The 16456-nt window shown below is 47.4% G+C and overlaps 1 protein-coding gene across 1 annotated transcript in view; it reads left to right on the top strand.

Moving 5' to 3' along the window:
- LASP1 (LIM and SH3 protein 1) overlaps positions 1-16456 on the top strand; it is a 53454-nt gene that overhangs the window by 1548 nt on the left and 35450 nt on the right. Inside the window, exon 2 of the mRNA XM_073325542.2 lies at positions 5899-5993. Coding sequence (XP_073181643.1) covers positions 5899-5993 — 95 coding nt within the window. The remainder of the gene's footprint in view (positions 1-5898; positions 5994-16456) is intronic.

A 16456-nucleotide genomic window follows, 5' to 3' on the forward strand; every position in this document is an offset into this window, starting at 1 on the left:
AATGAACCCTGTTGGTCACATTTTTAACACATGATGTTACTTTCTTCCTATTTCATGAATCATTCTTTTAAAGCTGAACTAAACTCCTGTGTCCCAAACCCTATTGTGTTTGGTCTTCATTGTGTAGTGGCTGTGTTTTCTAGAGTCCCTATTGGAGTTAAATCTCCACGGCAAGCATAGCAACGGTGCCTGTTTGAATTGTAGCTAGAAGGATTTTTCATTCCTACTTCTACTGTGCATCCTGCATCCGTGGGTGCTGTTTTGGCTCAGTTGACAACAATTTCCTCTGAGCTGGCAATTGCAAATTCCCACGCCAGCCCAACTAATGCTGACCTTGATGCAGGGTGTTCGAGCCGTATCTATGGTGATCCTTTAATGCTAGCCTGATGTAAGCTGTAATCTGCTACAAACCTCAACCACTCACCTTTTTTGGAAATCCTGTGTCTGAATGTCCACCTAGTTTAACTCTGCTCAGAGCAGGTCTGAATGACTGTGGCAGAAAGGCTGTCGAGCACAGCCAGGTGCTTGCTTCAATAGTGCTGTTACTGGAACTGAACAAAGGTGAATGGTGAGAGGCTTCTGGGGAGAAGAGGCATGTAGGCAGGTTCCGTTAGGTTTCACCAAGAGCTATGCCAGTGCACCTCAAGCCTATTCTCCTGCATCCTCATCTCACAAAACTGGGTGACTGGGCCACAAAATGGCAGATGAAATTTCATGTTGATAAATCCAAAGTAATGCACATTGGAAAACATAATCCTAACTATACATATACAATGATGGGGTCTAAATTAGCTGTTACCACTCAAGAAAGATCTTGGAGTCATTGTGGATCGTTCTCAGAAATCATCCACTCGTGCAGGGGCAGTCAAAAAAAAAAAAAAGCAAACAGTGTTGGGAATCATCAAGAAAGGGATAGATAATAAGACAGAAAATATCATTGCCTCTGTATAAATCCGTGGTGCGCCCACACCTTGAATACTGCGTGCAGATGTTGGTTGCCCTATCTCAAAAAAGATACATGGGGGGGGGGGAAGTTTCAGAGTAGCAGCCGTGTTAGTCTGTATTCACAAAAAGAAAAGGAGTACTAGTGGCACCTTAGAGACTAACCAATTTATGCATCTGATGAAGTGAGCTGTAGCTCACGAAAGCTCATGCTCAAATAAATTGGTGAGCCTCTAAGGTGCCACTAGTACTCCTTTTCATACTGGGAAAAAGTTCAGAAAAGGGCAACAAAAATGATTAGGGGTATGGAATGGCTTCGTATGAGGAGATATTAATAAGACTGGGACTTTTCATCTTGGAAAAGAGGCGACTAAGGGGGGATACGATAGAGGCCTATAAAATCATTAGTATAGAGAAAGTAAATAGGGAAGTGTTATTTACTCCCTCCCATAATACAAGAACAAGGGGCCACCAAATGAAATTAATAGGTAGCAGGTTTAAAACACACATACAGTATTTTTTTCATGCAACGCACTGTCAACCTCTAGAACTCCTTGTCAGAGGGTGTTGTGAAGGCCAATACTATAACAGGAAAGGAGTATTTGTGGCACCTTAGAGACTAACCAATTTATTTAAGCATAAGCTTTCGTGAGCTACAGTTCACTTCATCGGATGAGCTGTAGCTCATGAAAGCTTATGCTCAAATAAATTAGTTATTCTCTAAGATGCCACACATACTCCTTTTCTTTTTGCGAATACAGACTAACACGGCTGTTACTCTGAAACCTACTATAACAGGGTTCAAAAGGGAGCTAGATAGCCATTGATGGACCCATCTTCCATGAATCTATTAGCTATGATGGGCAGGAATGGCGTCCCTAGCCTCTGTTTGCCAGAAGCTGGGATTGAGTGACAAGGCATTGGTCACTTGATAACCTGTCTGTTCATTCCCTTTGGGGCACCTGCCATTGGCCACTGTCAGAGGACAGGATACTGGGCCTGATGGACCTTTGGTCTGACAGTATGGATGTTCTTATGCTCAAAATGCAGGTGCTTTAGTAGAATGGACTCAGCATCTCAGCTGTACTAAGCACTCCAATTCTGAGCTATACCTGGCAGCTCCAAGGAAATGAGGAAAAAGCAGTTTGTGTCTCTAAATTTGCATTGCAAAAATTAACAGAAGTGAGAATCTAAGCACTAAGGGCTCAGCAGGTGGGGAGGGGAACTACTCTGTTCAGATCAGGGCTTTACTGATATTGATAAGGTAACAGTATGATTCAAAAGTCTCTAGGTGACAGTCTGTTGGGGCTTTAGGGAGTGCATATTGTATGTGGCATTTGTGGCATATTTTCCCCGCCCCCTTCTTCATGGACTCCTATCAGCTCTCCAGATAAAATGTCATGTGAGGAGGCTGTGACATCCGTTGTGGAAATGATCTATGTCCTGTGTCTCTCATAACTGGAGCAAGGGGTGCCTGGTCTAGCGGTTGTGGCTGTAATCACGAAGTTAATAAACCCACCAAAAAGCTGGTGTCAGGTGACTTCATGGTTCTGACTTATCAAGATTTTTTTTTTTCTAATGGGTTTTAAAAACAGACCAAATACCTGTCCGTTCTGAGTTCAGAATATTTCAAACAGGCTGAAGTAGGATGTGTTTCTGAAATAGTTTCGTGGAGGTATGTTAACACATAAGGGCCAGTGATGATACCTGTGGTGCTAAGCTCCCCTCAGCCCAGCTGAGAATATCTTTTGCCACTAACTGTGATTGACTCGAGGAGTAGATACTTCAGAGGTACAAGTGTGGCCTGGGCAACAAGCACAACTTACTAACCGTTTGAGAAGTATTAAATTGCAGTAGCCCTCTTCTTTTTGGGATGCAGGCACAGCCTGCTTGGGACCTGTTGTGGCAGGCTATACCTCTTACCAAACATCAGGCGGGCTGTGGAGTGGGTTGTACAATGCAGCAGTAGCTAGAATCTGCTCCTAGGGGTAAGGAGCGGGGGAGTTAGAGTATTGCACAGGAATGTGGCTGCTTTGTGGGAATCCCACAGCCTGTTTGGCTAGATGGTGATAGATAATGTATGCCTGGCATAGGTGACCAGTGTGGGGTTGCTCTCCTCACCCTCTTCCAGTGCTAGTGTAAACTCTTTGGATTGTTAGAGTCTCTCCTCTGCAGTGGATTATTGCAGCAGTGCCCCAGTAAACAACACTGTGCTTCCATCTGTTTTGAAGTGAGGAGGAGCATCTGGCTGGGAGAATACTGCCCAAGTTGAGCTCCTCTGCATATGCTTGGATACAGCTGATGTCTGCAGTGGACTGCTGGCTGGGGGACAGCACCAAGCCATGCCAGCTAGGAAGGAGCTCTCAATCCCCTCTGGCTGCTGAAGGCTGGGCATTCCTCTGAGCGGAGGTCAGTTTCAGGGATATTATCTGCCAGCTTGGCTCTGAAGACTCCTTTGAAGATAAGCCTAGACACACCTTAAAGGTATGCAGAGGGGGATCTTCAAAAGTACCTAGGTGCCTAAGGCTAAATACCTTAAGTGACTTGTCCAAGGTCACACAGGAAGCCTGATGGCAGGGAACTAAACCCAGTTGCGCAAGTGTAGCACCCTGACCACTGGACCATCCATGGCCTTCCTCTTCGTCCACAAGGCTGAAGTTCTGGGTGGGTTAAAGATGAGAAAACATGGTGAATGTGTGGGAAGAACAAGGCTAGATGAAGTGGGGTCATACCATGGCCAAGGGCATGGAGCCAAAGTTGCCTGAAAAAATCTGACTGGTCTCTAAAGGAAGTCCCCTTTCACTGGATAGTGAACAGACCCCTCCATATTTGGAAGAATTATCATGTGGGGACACACAAGGAAAGGACAGATCTGTTTCCCCTGAGCAACTGAAATGGGAGAGCCACCCTCTGCTCCCGCTGAGTCATGCCCTCTTCTTTGCTGGGCTGCGGCTGTGTTTATACACAAGGGTGTGGTATTCACAGGCAGGTAGCACAGGCTCTGTCTTGGCCTTTGTCTACACATGTTTATCTCCAAAATGTTTCACAAGTTGTGCTGAACGGGGGGGTGTGTGTGTGGGGGGGGGTGTAGGGAGAGTTCTGAAGCTTACTCCTGGCACCCCAACAGAGCAGCAAATTCAGCAGCTGTCCACCCTGAGCTTGGGGATTTTTAGCCAGGGTTGGGAGCTTAGCTATGCAGCTAGCAGTGACTCCCTAGCATGACAGGGGTAGAAATGCAGCCTCAAGGGGGGACTTCCATGGCTTATTGGGGAATCTCTCTTAAACCATGTTATCCCCCTAGGTTGGTAAGTCTCTAGCCTTAAGCCCTCATGATGACCTGAATTTCTCTGGGTGTGGGGAAGGAGGGTGATTTGATGCTGGATGGGTGGGCTCTGCTCAGCCATGCCATTAACTGAGAAACTCTGGGCTCTGCATGAGCAGAGAATTTGGGCCTGGAGGGTTTCCTCTGCAGCACCCCTTCGTGCTTGGGTAACTTGTACACTTAGTAGCTGTAGATGTTTCTGGGAGTCTGGCTGGGAGATGGAAGTCTAGGTGCTGGTTTCAAGGTTACCCCAGGGAAGGTCTGGATTGTGTTTCTGTACTGTTAGAACTTTGTCAGGACTTAGCAGGAGGCTTGTCCTGTCAGTCAGATGCTGAGTGCGAATATTTCCATCTAAGAAGCATCTCCGAGATGCTAAGGCAGGGTAGATGTGTGTTCACTGAATGTCATAACCTGTAATTTTGGCATATTAGAAAAGTGGGTCATGGACTGGATTTCAAGGAATGTCTCTTCTGGCCTCAATTGAAGTGCAAGTATGTGCATTTGGTGTCTGTAAGGGAGCAACTGCAGCTGGGACTGGCATTCTGCTCGGAGTATGTTTAGAGTACCAGCCTCCAGCTGGGGTGGGGGAATGGGACATCCTTGTGGGGCACCCACAAGACGTGGGGAAATACAAAGATGCCTCACTGCTGGATTTCAACCTAGTTAAATGCTGCCTTGTCAGGCTGAAGTTCCCTTCAGCTATTATCTGTCTCTTCCCAGTTCAGAGCTTCCTAATGGCATGAAAGTATAACCAGTTTTTCTTGGGGGGCCACTCAGACTCCGCTGGTAGGAGCAGAGAAAAGCAACTGCAGCAGGTGTAGCTGTGCCATGGGCGGGGGGTGAGGAGGAGAGCTGATCCCAGGTATCCCCAAAGGGGGTAAGGGTTCCCCTACCAGGATTCGAGTGGCTTTGCCTCTGCCCAACTATGTGAGCTCAGGGAAGAAATTTGCAGCAAGGGGGCCATCCATACCTCTAGCCAGTGAGAACAGAGGCAAGCACCAGAAGCAGGGACCTTTAGGCTGTTTATCTTCTAGACAATCTGTTCACTCTCTGTCCCTCACTTGCTTCACTTCAGCCTTGCTCCTTTCATGCTCCCCTTCCCCTGCTTGCTTTCTTTTCTCATGGCCTTTCTCCCCTCCCATTAATGTGCCTTGTCCCTTCTGTCTCTCTGATTAGCAAACTCCCTCCCAATAACAGCCCCCCCCTTGGCACAAAATGAAAGATGGCGCTAACATGGAGCTTTGAAACCATTGTTCACACTGCCTGTAAATTGTAACCTCCTGCTTTGTCTTGTGTAGTTGTATTGTATTGTAAAGTCTTCATGGTTGGCAACAGTTTCATGCAATGCTACCAGAATACTAAAACCCATAGCTCTCTTCCCCTTACTGTTAGTATGCAATAGAGGCCCAGTCTCCCTGATGTGAACCCAGGGCCCTAGGCTGGTAGGAACCCTTTGTCTAATCTCTTCCTCGAAAAGTCTCTCCGAAGGATCCGGTGTCAGCGGAAGGAGCCACTGAGGTCCAGAAAAGAGGCTTGGACCTGTTGCTCTGAGGAACATCCTTTCTGAGGAGAGGAATCCTGTGCTGTTAGAATTGCAAGCATCTCCTGTTAACTGTTCTCTTGTTTGTTTGCAGTTCTGGCATAAAGCATGTTTCCACTGCGAGACCTGCAAGATGACCCTAAACATGAAAAACTACAAGGGCTATGAGAAGAAGCCGTATTGCAATGCGTAAGTCTCTGCTCCTCATTCTAATAACACCTTAGTGCCATGCTGGAAGTGTCATTCAGGGGTTGTGCTGGCTCTGCAAAATTTTGTAGGTCTTGGTTTCTGGCTACCTTGAACTTAGCTTAGACGCTTCCCAGTTGCCAGGAAGTTCAAGCTGATGCCGACAGATGCAGGGGATATTCTTAGCTAAGGTCTCTTGATGCTGGAATTTGCTTCCGGTTGCTCCCACAGAACGCTTGCTCCAAAAGGCATTCTTGATGCCCCAGCTCTTAGTTGAGAGGGATGAGGGTTAGAGACCAGTCCCATCTCAAAGTTATAAACTGACATTGTCAAAGGCACACAACTCAAGACCAGTTAGATTGTTTGTGCCATAGTGGGGCACTCCAGACACGAAAGCAAGCATCCCCTCTGACTTAATACCGAGTCATGACCTCTGAACAGGGTAGCTGTCACTTGGGGGAATGTGTTTGAACCCTCTCTCCCATGTATCACAAGGATGCGTTGTGGTGATTTATGTGGCATTTACCTTAAGAAGGCTCTGCAAAATGCCTTCAGGGAAGGAGTCTGGATCATGCTGAGCACAGGGGGAGGGGCAGAGGGAGGGAGGGAAATATATCCTTTATATGCAAAGAATAAGGATGGTCCAGTGGTTGGGTGCTAGTCTTGAGAGATCTAGGTCTTGAGAGATCCAGTTTCAATTCCCTGCACTGCCATAGGCTTCCTGTGATCTTTGGCAAGTCACTTAATTTGCCCATCTGTAAAATGAGGAGGAAAAGAGCACTTTCCTACTTAACAAGGATGTTGTGATAAGTACACCAGAGCGCGAGGTGCTCAGATACTGTGGTAACAGGGACTGAAAGCACCTGGAGAGTTGAAAGGGGCAGTGGGGATATAAAGGAGTGAGAGCAGAGAGGTACTTGAAAGCAGAGCACAGTTCTGATGATGTGTGCTTTCTCAGGAAAGATGCTTAAAATAAGTTTCTACCACCAGGGCTTTCTTCAAATACACAAGCTCCATCCCCTCAATCTGAGGCCATTCAGTTTAGCATTACTTCTGGATTTGCACCCAGTTAGCTTTCTGATTGGTCATCGCTGCCTACTCTCAGTCCTTCTGCTGTCAAAAGGGACTTTCCATTCCTCTTCCTGTCGTCATGCCACTTAATTCAGTAGCTGGGGAGCATTGTCTCCTCCTTAGAGGACTTGAGTACAGGATGCTTCATAATGGGACACTAGCAAGTGTTAACACTTTCGGTGCTTAATCTTCACTGTATCTGACAAGTGATTAAATAGGGTTTCACAAAAGGGTTCACTTTGTTTAGATCCAAAAGATTTGAAGTTCTACTAAAAGAAAAGGAGGACTCGTGGCACCTTAGAGACGAACTGATTTATCTGAGCATGAGCTTTCGTGACCTACTGCAACCACTCTTCCTGTTCATAATCCTCAATCTCCCTTTGTCTTGGACTTTTAAATCTCTGCAGCGGACAGTGAAACTGATGCACACAAGACTGATCTTTCTGGTTTAATGTGCAAAAGCTAAATCTGTTAACTTCTGAGGTTCTAGTGTTAGCAATATACAGCTGGCTCCGGCATTGTTGGCCCCAATCTTACTCCCATGGAATTCACAGGTAGGAATTTGACTGTTAATTTGACATGTCTCTCTAATGACTATAAAGCAGCTTGTACTAGGGGATTTTTTTGTTGCCACTTTACAAATACCAAGTAAAGAGCTGTTAAGCTAATACTGCTTAGAATTTGTATAGCTCGTTCCATTTACCAAGTACTTTAATCCTGACAGCATTCTTATAAAGTGGGTATACCCCACCAGAGCTATCAAATAGGGTTAGGGTAGAACTGAGGTGCAGGCCTTACTATACCAGGTGTGCTGGCAAAAACTTCCTGCTGCTCCTTTAACATAGTGCTCCACTCACTACCGACTACCCTGTGGACTGTGGTAGTGAGGAAAAACTTTGCCAAAAGTGTTGGCAACAGCCAGAGGTTGTGACTTGCTCAAGGCCGCAGGAGTTGGTGTTAGAACTAGGAGTGGACCACTGCAGTTCCTGGCTCCCAGGCAGGTTGGGCATGACCTCTATAGGTTCTGATTCTCTGAGACGCAGTGCTACAGTGAGGTGAGGAAATGAGTCACTTGCTACTTAACTCTCTGGCTATGCACAGGTCATGTCCTGGCACCTTCCACTTCTGGCTCTAACATGTAGGCAGAACAGGAAACTTCTGTAGCACCAATGTGTTCAGTTACTGCAGGCCAAAGAAAGGAATATTTATTGCCAGCACTGGACGTTGGCGGTTCAATGCCATCAAATCTGGGTCCTGCAGGCTCTTATCTTGAGTTTGTTGCTGATTTTAATGTAGGCCACCTAAGTGACCCAGCTGTGAGTTGGAGACCTTGCTAGTCAGCTGGGAGGCTCTAGGTTGTCACAAAAAGAAAAGGAGGACTTGTGGCACCTTAGAGACTAACCAGTTTATTTGAGCATGAGCTTTCGTGAGCTACAGCTCACTTCATCGGATGCATACTGTGGAAACTGCAGAAGACATTATATACAGAGACCATGAAACAATACCTCCTCCCACCCCACTCTCCTGCTGGTAATAACTTATCTAAAGTGATCATCAAGTTGGGCCATTTCCAGCACAAATCCAGGTTTTCTCACCTCCCACCCCCCCTCCAAAAACCCCACACACAAACTCACTCTCCTGCTGGTAATAGCTCATCCAAAGTGACCTGTACAGGACAGGATGTGTGTTCAGCAGTAGACCTGCCTGCTGGATTTCCGCACTGAGTTTCATCCCAAACATCTTGTCTCCAGCTAGAGAAGCTGGATGCTCATATAATGAGATCCTGGCTGCTCTAATGAGCTATGTTTTGACAAGCCAGTTCCAAATGGCAGAAAGATGATTGAGGCTTATGCCTAAACTGTTGTCAAAATGGATGTTGACTTGGATTCAAGGGTTGTGTGCTTGCTGTGTCTCTCCAATAAGCAACCTCCCCCAGTCTTTTGCCAGGCCTCTCTCATGGACAGGGACACTTCAGAGAAACTACAAAAGAAAACTGGGTAGGACCTCCCCACTTTTTTTTTTTTTTTTTTATTTGGTGTCAGTGCAGCATTGTGAAGAGTTGGGCACTTTCCAGCACACAACAGCCAGGATCCTCTCTGCCTTTTTTTTTTTTTTTTTTTTTTTACGAGACCTCAAAGCAATGAATAGTTCCTTCCTTTGGATCAAAGACCAAATAGTCTCCACCAGTGTGTGATCATCTTGCCACTGATTTCATGGACTCCCTAGCCACAGCACCACTACAAAAAGAGAGTTCTGGAAGAGTCCTAGCTCGGCTGGGGGTGGCTGGCTAGCTCAGATGAAGGTCTGCTTTCTGGGAGTCCCTGTGTGCGTGGCTCTGAGACAAACATGGTTCTAGCAAATAGCCAAACCTCAAAAGGGAAATGCTGTTAAGGGTTAACTCTGATCTTGCAAGGCTGATAGCCTCTGTCTTAAACACATGGAAGCCATTCTGTCCCCTGATGTGGTGATTTTGGGGGGGAGGGGTTAGGCGGGGAATGGAAGGTGAGAACCAGAGCTGCACCCAGAGTGCTTCGCTTGTCCTGAGCAGAAGGAAGGGCCCAGAGTCCTCTCACCCTGCCTCTGGTGAAAGGGAAGTGGGGATAATAGTGGGAAATTCCTGAGATTCCAAGGAGTGTGCGCAACCCTTTCGCAGCAGAAGGGGTTGAGAAACTGCATTCCCTTTGATGCAGAGTTGCTATCTTAACCCTTTGGTGACCTGAGGAGATGTACAGAAAGCTGCCTCCTCTTCAGAGACCATCAGGGGTAGATGCAGAGGCTTGAACAAAGCAATTAACTGTCCTAAACCTTTTACTTCACCCTCAAAGAACCTTTGTCACAAGAGATTCCTGTAAACACCTGAACTCCTGATTTGCTTTAAATGCTCTGAGGTTTGCCCCAGGGCTGTTCTGGGTTGCCAGTGACTAGAAAGCATGACCTCTGGGGACAGCACTAGTGAGTGACTTGGTAACTTGCAGAATCTATCCCCTTCCTCCAGACTCTGGCTTTGAACTCTGAGTCTGGTGCCCCTCACCTGTCATAATGTCAATCTTATTTACTGGGGTAATGGGAATCTCCACCAGTTAGACCTGGGTTCAGTTCTCTGCTCCACCACAGATGTGTCCTTGATCAGGTCACTTAATCTCTGCCTCAATCTTCTGTCTGTAAAATGGGGTCATAACCCTGCTGTACCTCATCAGGGTGTTGAGGATCAATGCAGAGGGATTGAGGTGGCTGGATACACTGGTACTTATGTCTTACATTACCAGAGAGATGACAGAAGCAGCCCATGTCTAGGGCAGCAATCGCCACAGAATCTGGGCTCCATATCTTAGTCTTAAATCTAGTTCAGCTGTTTTGTTTCCTGCTTTCACTTTCTCCCTTTAATGTCCCTTTAGCTGGAGCCACATGGCTTTCTCAGGGTGCTCTGGGGAGGAGGAGGAGGGAGTGGCCAGGGAAGGTGAGCTCTGCCTCCATATGACCCTGTCTCTGGCACTGGGAGAGCCCAGATGGGACCCACCCTTTCTAAACAGCCTCAGCTAATGATAAGCTGTTCCCTTTGCAGCTCTAGATCTTCCAAAAGGAAGAAAAGCAACCTTTATACTGGCAAGGAGAAGCTGCTTTTTCCAAGCATGCCTTACCATAGGCTCTCCTCTGTCTCTGTGCTGGCCTCTTGCCAGCCCCTAAGCCTCTGTCTTCAAGAAAGCAGTAGGAAGAAGGCTGGGCTTCCTCCTTGCTATCTGACATTGCCCGGTAATAAATCTGTACTCAGCCTTCCAAGAAAGCCTGGCTGTTTAACTCTGCCCTCTGACTTTTCCCCTCCCCCTCCCCACAGTGATGGAGGTTTGTGCTTCCACTTGTTTTGTTTTCCCAGCACATTTGAGTATCTTTTTTTTTTTTTTTTTAACTGCCTTTGTATCAGAAGTCAATGGAGAGAGATTTACAAAGTCCTAGAGCAACTGACAAAGGCTGTTCATTGTTAGCAGGTTTGGCCTATCCTGTGTTACTCTGCAGTGTCTCATGCAAATTGGGTGCCGAAAAGCTCTGTAGATTTAAATACCATAACAAAAATGGAAGAGGCATAGGTTGGGGGGTGGCTGGTTTCAGCTGTAATTTTGAAGTAAGATACAGAAATGCTTTTCTGGTTAGCAAGAGCTGCAGAGAAGGCTCTTGTCAACAAGGCTGAATATATGCCACAGGTCTAAGTGTGTGCAGGTAAGCAGGACAAGATCAGGTCTTTCAGGAAGATTGAAGCTAAGACCATGGATGGTAGCTTCAAACAAGTTAGAAATGTTACCCCCTACTCCTGAAATAAATTAGGAGCCAGTGGCATTATTGGAGGACCGAGTGTAGTCAGCTACTCGGCCTGCATGATATAAGGTGGGTAGCAGAACTCAGGTGCTAGGCTCTGCGGTTCCTGGTGTCCTTACCATCTAAATTCAGGTCTTGGTTACTATCTGCAGTGACACTGGCTTCATATCTCCTCTTATCCCAGCACATCCCAAAGCTGTGTGCGGAAGCCTCAAACTTCTGGTGTCTCATACTTAATGTACATATTCCCAATACATAGGCTTGGTGTCATTGCGGCATAAGGCCCTGCTTAAATCTGCCATGATGGGTATTCTGCTGGGGTCAATGTATTGGCTGCAGTTCTCCACCTTGAGCCTCTTAAATTCCCTCTGCTCACAGCAGTAGAACTGACTTCTCTGGTCAAACCTCTAAAGAGCTGCTCCTTTAAAGCTTGTTGGAAGCCTCAGTTGTATATATTTAACCCTGCAAAGTAGACTGAAGAATCAGCATCTCCTCCCTGGAGTTCCTGTACAGCACTGCTTACTGCAACATGGTAAGGAGGGGTTGGTAATTTTTTTGGCAGTCCACATGTTGACCTCCATCACTGGGTGCATGTGATCCTACACTGATTCTCTGTAAATATTAGAATCTATTATGTGTCTCCCTTTGGTGGTGGGTGTGTCTTTCCCTGGACTGTGACAAAGAGCAGAGTTCCTTCCTCTGACAACACAATTCCAGCCAAGGCAAGATATCATCTTGGAGGGCAGGGAAGAGTGTCTTAACTCTACGAAAGATGCTAGGCCAGGCCCTGATCTTGGTTGACGTTAGTGGAGCAAATGTGGGCTTACACAGGTATAACAGGCTAAGCAATCTCCTTTACATCAGACCTGGCCAGAGGCCCAATGCGAACATGCATCCACCAGGATAGACTCCGACTGCTTGAGTGTGGCTAATCAGAGGGGTTGTCCATCTCTGCCTTGTATACACCCCACAGAGCTAGCTGCCTTTATTTCTTGGATGCTGTGGAATAGCTGGCAGGAAGTTAATGGCCTAGTTGCATAGCAATTTCCCCCCAGGGAAGAGGATGCAGCAGGTCTCTCTGCAGACCAGCCTTCTTAAAAGGGCAGCATCCTTTGTTTGAGCTTGCACAGGGGAGATGGCTCTGTTGCTGATACTGCTTCTGTTCACCTTCACTGCAGTCCTCTTTCAAAGTGAGTGCCCTCCTGAGCTGAGCACTCAAAGGAAAACCTAGCACTGGATTGTTCTACTTATTCTGGTCCTGGCCTCCCCTCCCCCCATACCACACCAAACAAGCTGTTTCTCACCCACAAGGAGCTTAGGATGTGTGCACTTGGTATGCTACATAACAAAGCTGTGTGTCGCTCCTGGTGTGCTTGCCTGATCTCGGTGTTTCTTTGCAAAGGGTTGGAGCCCCAAAGAAGGAAGTGGCTGCCCTATGTAGTACCTCTCCTGGCTTTTCCAGGGCAGGGTGGGAAATTGAAACCCTGTCACTTTGCTGCAGAGTCAAGCTATCCTTGCTGCACAGTACATAGAACCAGCTGTTGCTTATGATTGCTGGGGAATCAACCTGGGCAGTATTCCAGGGCTGCCATAACACTGTATCAAGCACTTGACCAGTGTTCTTATTTCTGAAACTTTCTTTGATTCCAGGGAATAACTGCAAAGACTTGACTGAGATTCCCTCTCAAGAAAAATCTCTAATTTGGTAAATTTCTTTCTGTTCAGAGCAAACTGGCTGTTACCTCTTGGGCCAACTTCCCTCTTGGAAAAAGTTAGTAAGTGGCAGGCAAAAGCAGAACCGCTTTGAGTTTCAAAACAAGCCAACAGTCTTTGTTCTTGGCACTCCTAATCACTCCATCTGGTAGCAGCATATTACATGAAAGTTACCCTTCCAAGCTGGGGGTGGGGAGGCAGGGAGGAATTGTGCAGCTGGGACAGAGTCCAGGTGTTTATGTGATGCCTTTTTGCCGAGTTCCTGGATCAGAGTAACTGGCTCTCTGTAGTCGTGTACACAGCTTTGCATAGCCACGTGGCTCAGAATAAATGCTCTCTGTCTCCTTGCAAATGGGAGCTGGCATTTCCATTTGCTGTTGTGGGGAAAGGACCCTGACACACCTGGCTCTGAGGAGGTGGTGGGTGTTGATGAGGTGGCAGAGTACTGGAAGGATATAAACCAGAAGAGCTCCCCTCCTTCTCTTCCAGCAAAAGCTCAGGGTGGGGGTTTTCTGGTATAGCAGCTTCAGGGGAGAGGTGGCAGTCATATGATCTTCTAAAGGGATCTGTGGGCTGAATTAGTGGTTGGGAGGACATCTGAACAGTGGAGGAGCCTTTTCAGGTTGGCTTTATAGAAAGAGACAGAATAACTTTCTCCAGTTGAAGCCAATGAGTGCTCTCAACAGAGCCAGACTTCTCACAGATAAAGCCACTGGCCCCAGCTGCCAGACCCATTAATTCTCTGCACAGTGAGTGCCACCTGGAGGACTAGCTCTGTGTGCCTCTTGCTTGTCCTCCCTAGCATCAATGCACTTAACCTCCCTGCATAATTGGGGGGGGGGGCTTGCCCATCTCTGTGGGAAGAAACTTGAAAGCTTAAGTGGAGTTGGCATGGGATCCTGACTGACATGGCAGTGGTGGTTGTCAGAGGCCCTCATTCTGTCTTCTGCTCAGTAACATCCCCTAGCAGATCTATAGACTCCCCATGAAAGAGACATAATCACCTGAGTCATTAATGCAGCCTGAAGCTATCTGAAGGACACTGTTGAAATGCAATAAAGCAGCACTGGGGAGCCTGGCATGTCTTGCTGGTTGCTTAGTCACTCCCTGGCTCTGGTGGGGCAAGCCTGTTCTGCCAACGGTCTCGACCCTAGGTGGCCTTGCCCAAGAGATTGTAGCCTGACATGTTGCTGCTGACTCCTCAGATGGAAAGTCTCTCAAGACAAGGTTGGTGCCCTTGGGAGAGGGAGCCATATGCACATGCACTTGCTCTAGCAAAATGAGGGGGAGGTAGAGAAGTTAGGCAGCCTTCCTCTGCACAGAGAGCTCCCAGGCTGGTAACCTGAGGGTACTGGACCCATATGTCTATGGACCATTGGCTCAGCTCGAAGCATGTTTGAGAAGGCAGCTGTATGAACAAGACAAAGGGGCAGGTTTCACTTACCCTCAATCATAAACCCTCTTCCATTTTTAAATGGGGATGCGTGAGCTGGCTTGGCTGAACTAGCTTGTTAGTACAGTACCATGGGGTGCTCAGAGCACCCGCCTTTCTCCTGTCTGTAAGGAGCTCACAGTCTAGGCTTTGCCAATCGGGTACCTTTTCCTGAGGGCTCAAAGCCCTTGAACACAGACACAAGCCTTCTGAGTTACCTAACTTCCCTTTCCTTTCTTGGGCAAGGGGAAACAAACACAGTGGCAACTCTCCCAAGGCCACACATGTCAGTGGTGGAACTAAGAGTGCAGGAGACCTGGAAGTTCCTTGTAACCACCTCCAACTCCTCCTCTTGCAGTCTGCCCATCCCTTCCCCTGGACCTTGCTGAGGTGGGAGAGCATAAGAGTGTATTGACTTTCTAGATCTTGCTTAACCACCTCATCCTCACTTGATGCCAAAACAACTCCTGGAAAAATCCAACTTCTTTGCAGCTCCCATTTTGTTCCCATAAGTAACCTCAGAGGCTCGCTGGAGGTGGAGGGGCCCATCAGTCCTGGCTCTGGTCCACCCATTCACTCAGCTCAGGCTGTTGGCATATCTCTGCGTGGGGACAACTGAGCATGCACAGCTTGATGTTGCCAGCCAGATGTTGAAAGGGGAGCGGGGTGAGACTGAGGTTGTGAAGCCCATTCTTGCAGGCAGCTTTCCTTAGCTTAGCTTAAACAGCCTAGCTGGAAGCTGTGGGGGTGGAGGTGAGAGCTGACTGCTTACCTGGGCTACCTTTCCGTTCTCCCAAATGATGGAATACATCCTCCTCTAAAAGGTTTGATCTGTACTAGCTACAGAGCTGTCTGAGCCACTGGGTAGAGCAGTGTAACTCCTGCCTGACTAGGAGGTTTGTGCCTTTTGCTCAGGAGCCTAAGGGCCATGTAGCCCCTAAACACATCAGGATCACTGCAGGCTGGGACTCCTGTGGTATGGTGCCAGCACATTTGTCTGCTCCCACCCCAGTGGAAAGTCCCTTGATTTTTCTTTTTTTTCTTTTTTTTTCCTAGGGGCAGGAACCAGTTTGAGTAGCCTGTAAAAACACTCCCTTTCACTCGAAGTGTGTAAGGAGGAATCCTGTTCCAGCCTTAATATTGCTGGATCTGCCACTGATTTGGGGGGGGGGGGGAGAATTCATTCCCTCCAACAGAGGCACACAGGCTCCCTGCAGCAGTCAGTGGAGAACAGTCTGCTGCAGGGGGTACTCTGCCCTGCTTCGCAAGAAGGGTGTGTGATGGGAGGTAAAAGGTAGGAATCCTAGAGACACCCATTGAATGAGGCTTCACTCATAACTTTCCTAGTTGCCTGTCTCCCCTACCTAATTTGAATCCAGTTTCTGAGGCAGACTGTAGATGGTGGCTGCTCTGCTGTAAACATGCAGAGCTGGCATAGACTCTTCCCAGAATACTTTTTGAGGAACTGACCGCCCTTCCCCAAAGCAGCCGCTCCTCGTGCAGCTAGAGGCTTGCAGGTCCTCTGCAGCAGGGAGGAGGTGTCTTTAAAAATAGGTCTTCAAAAATAAAGTGTTTTTGTTCCCAAGAATTAGCAGCTCTGGAAAGCTCTTTGAAAGGCCGGATGTGTCTTTTTCTGCTTTGCCAAAAATCCAGTCTATTACTTCCTTTTGTTTAACTCTTACTGAAGCCTTAATACAGCTGTGAAAGGTGACTTGTCCCCTTGGAGAGAAGGCATGCTGCATTCCAGGCTGGGGCATTAGATGTCTGGATAGTGAGGGAACTAAATCCCACAACCCACTCCTTGCTGTTCAGATCTGTCCAAAGCACCAGCCACAGTGGTGTTTAAATCCCATTCCAACTAACTGTGGTTCTAACAAGTTTGCTGTATGGACAAGTCATGTTAGAACTTGTCTTTAATACGATGTTCTAGTCTAGTAGAGGC

This window comes from Lepidochelys kempii, chromosome 27 (genome assembly GCF_965140285.1).
Source record: "Lepidochelys kempii isolate rLepKem1 chromosome 27, rLepKem1.hap1, whole genome shotgun sequence".
In the NCBI taxonomy this organism is placed as follows: Eukaryota; Metazoa; Chordata; order Testudines; family Cheloniidae; genus Lepidochelys; species Lepidochelys kempii.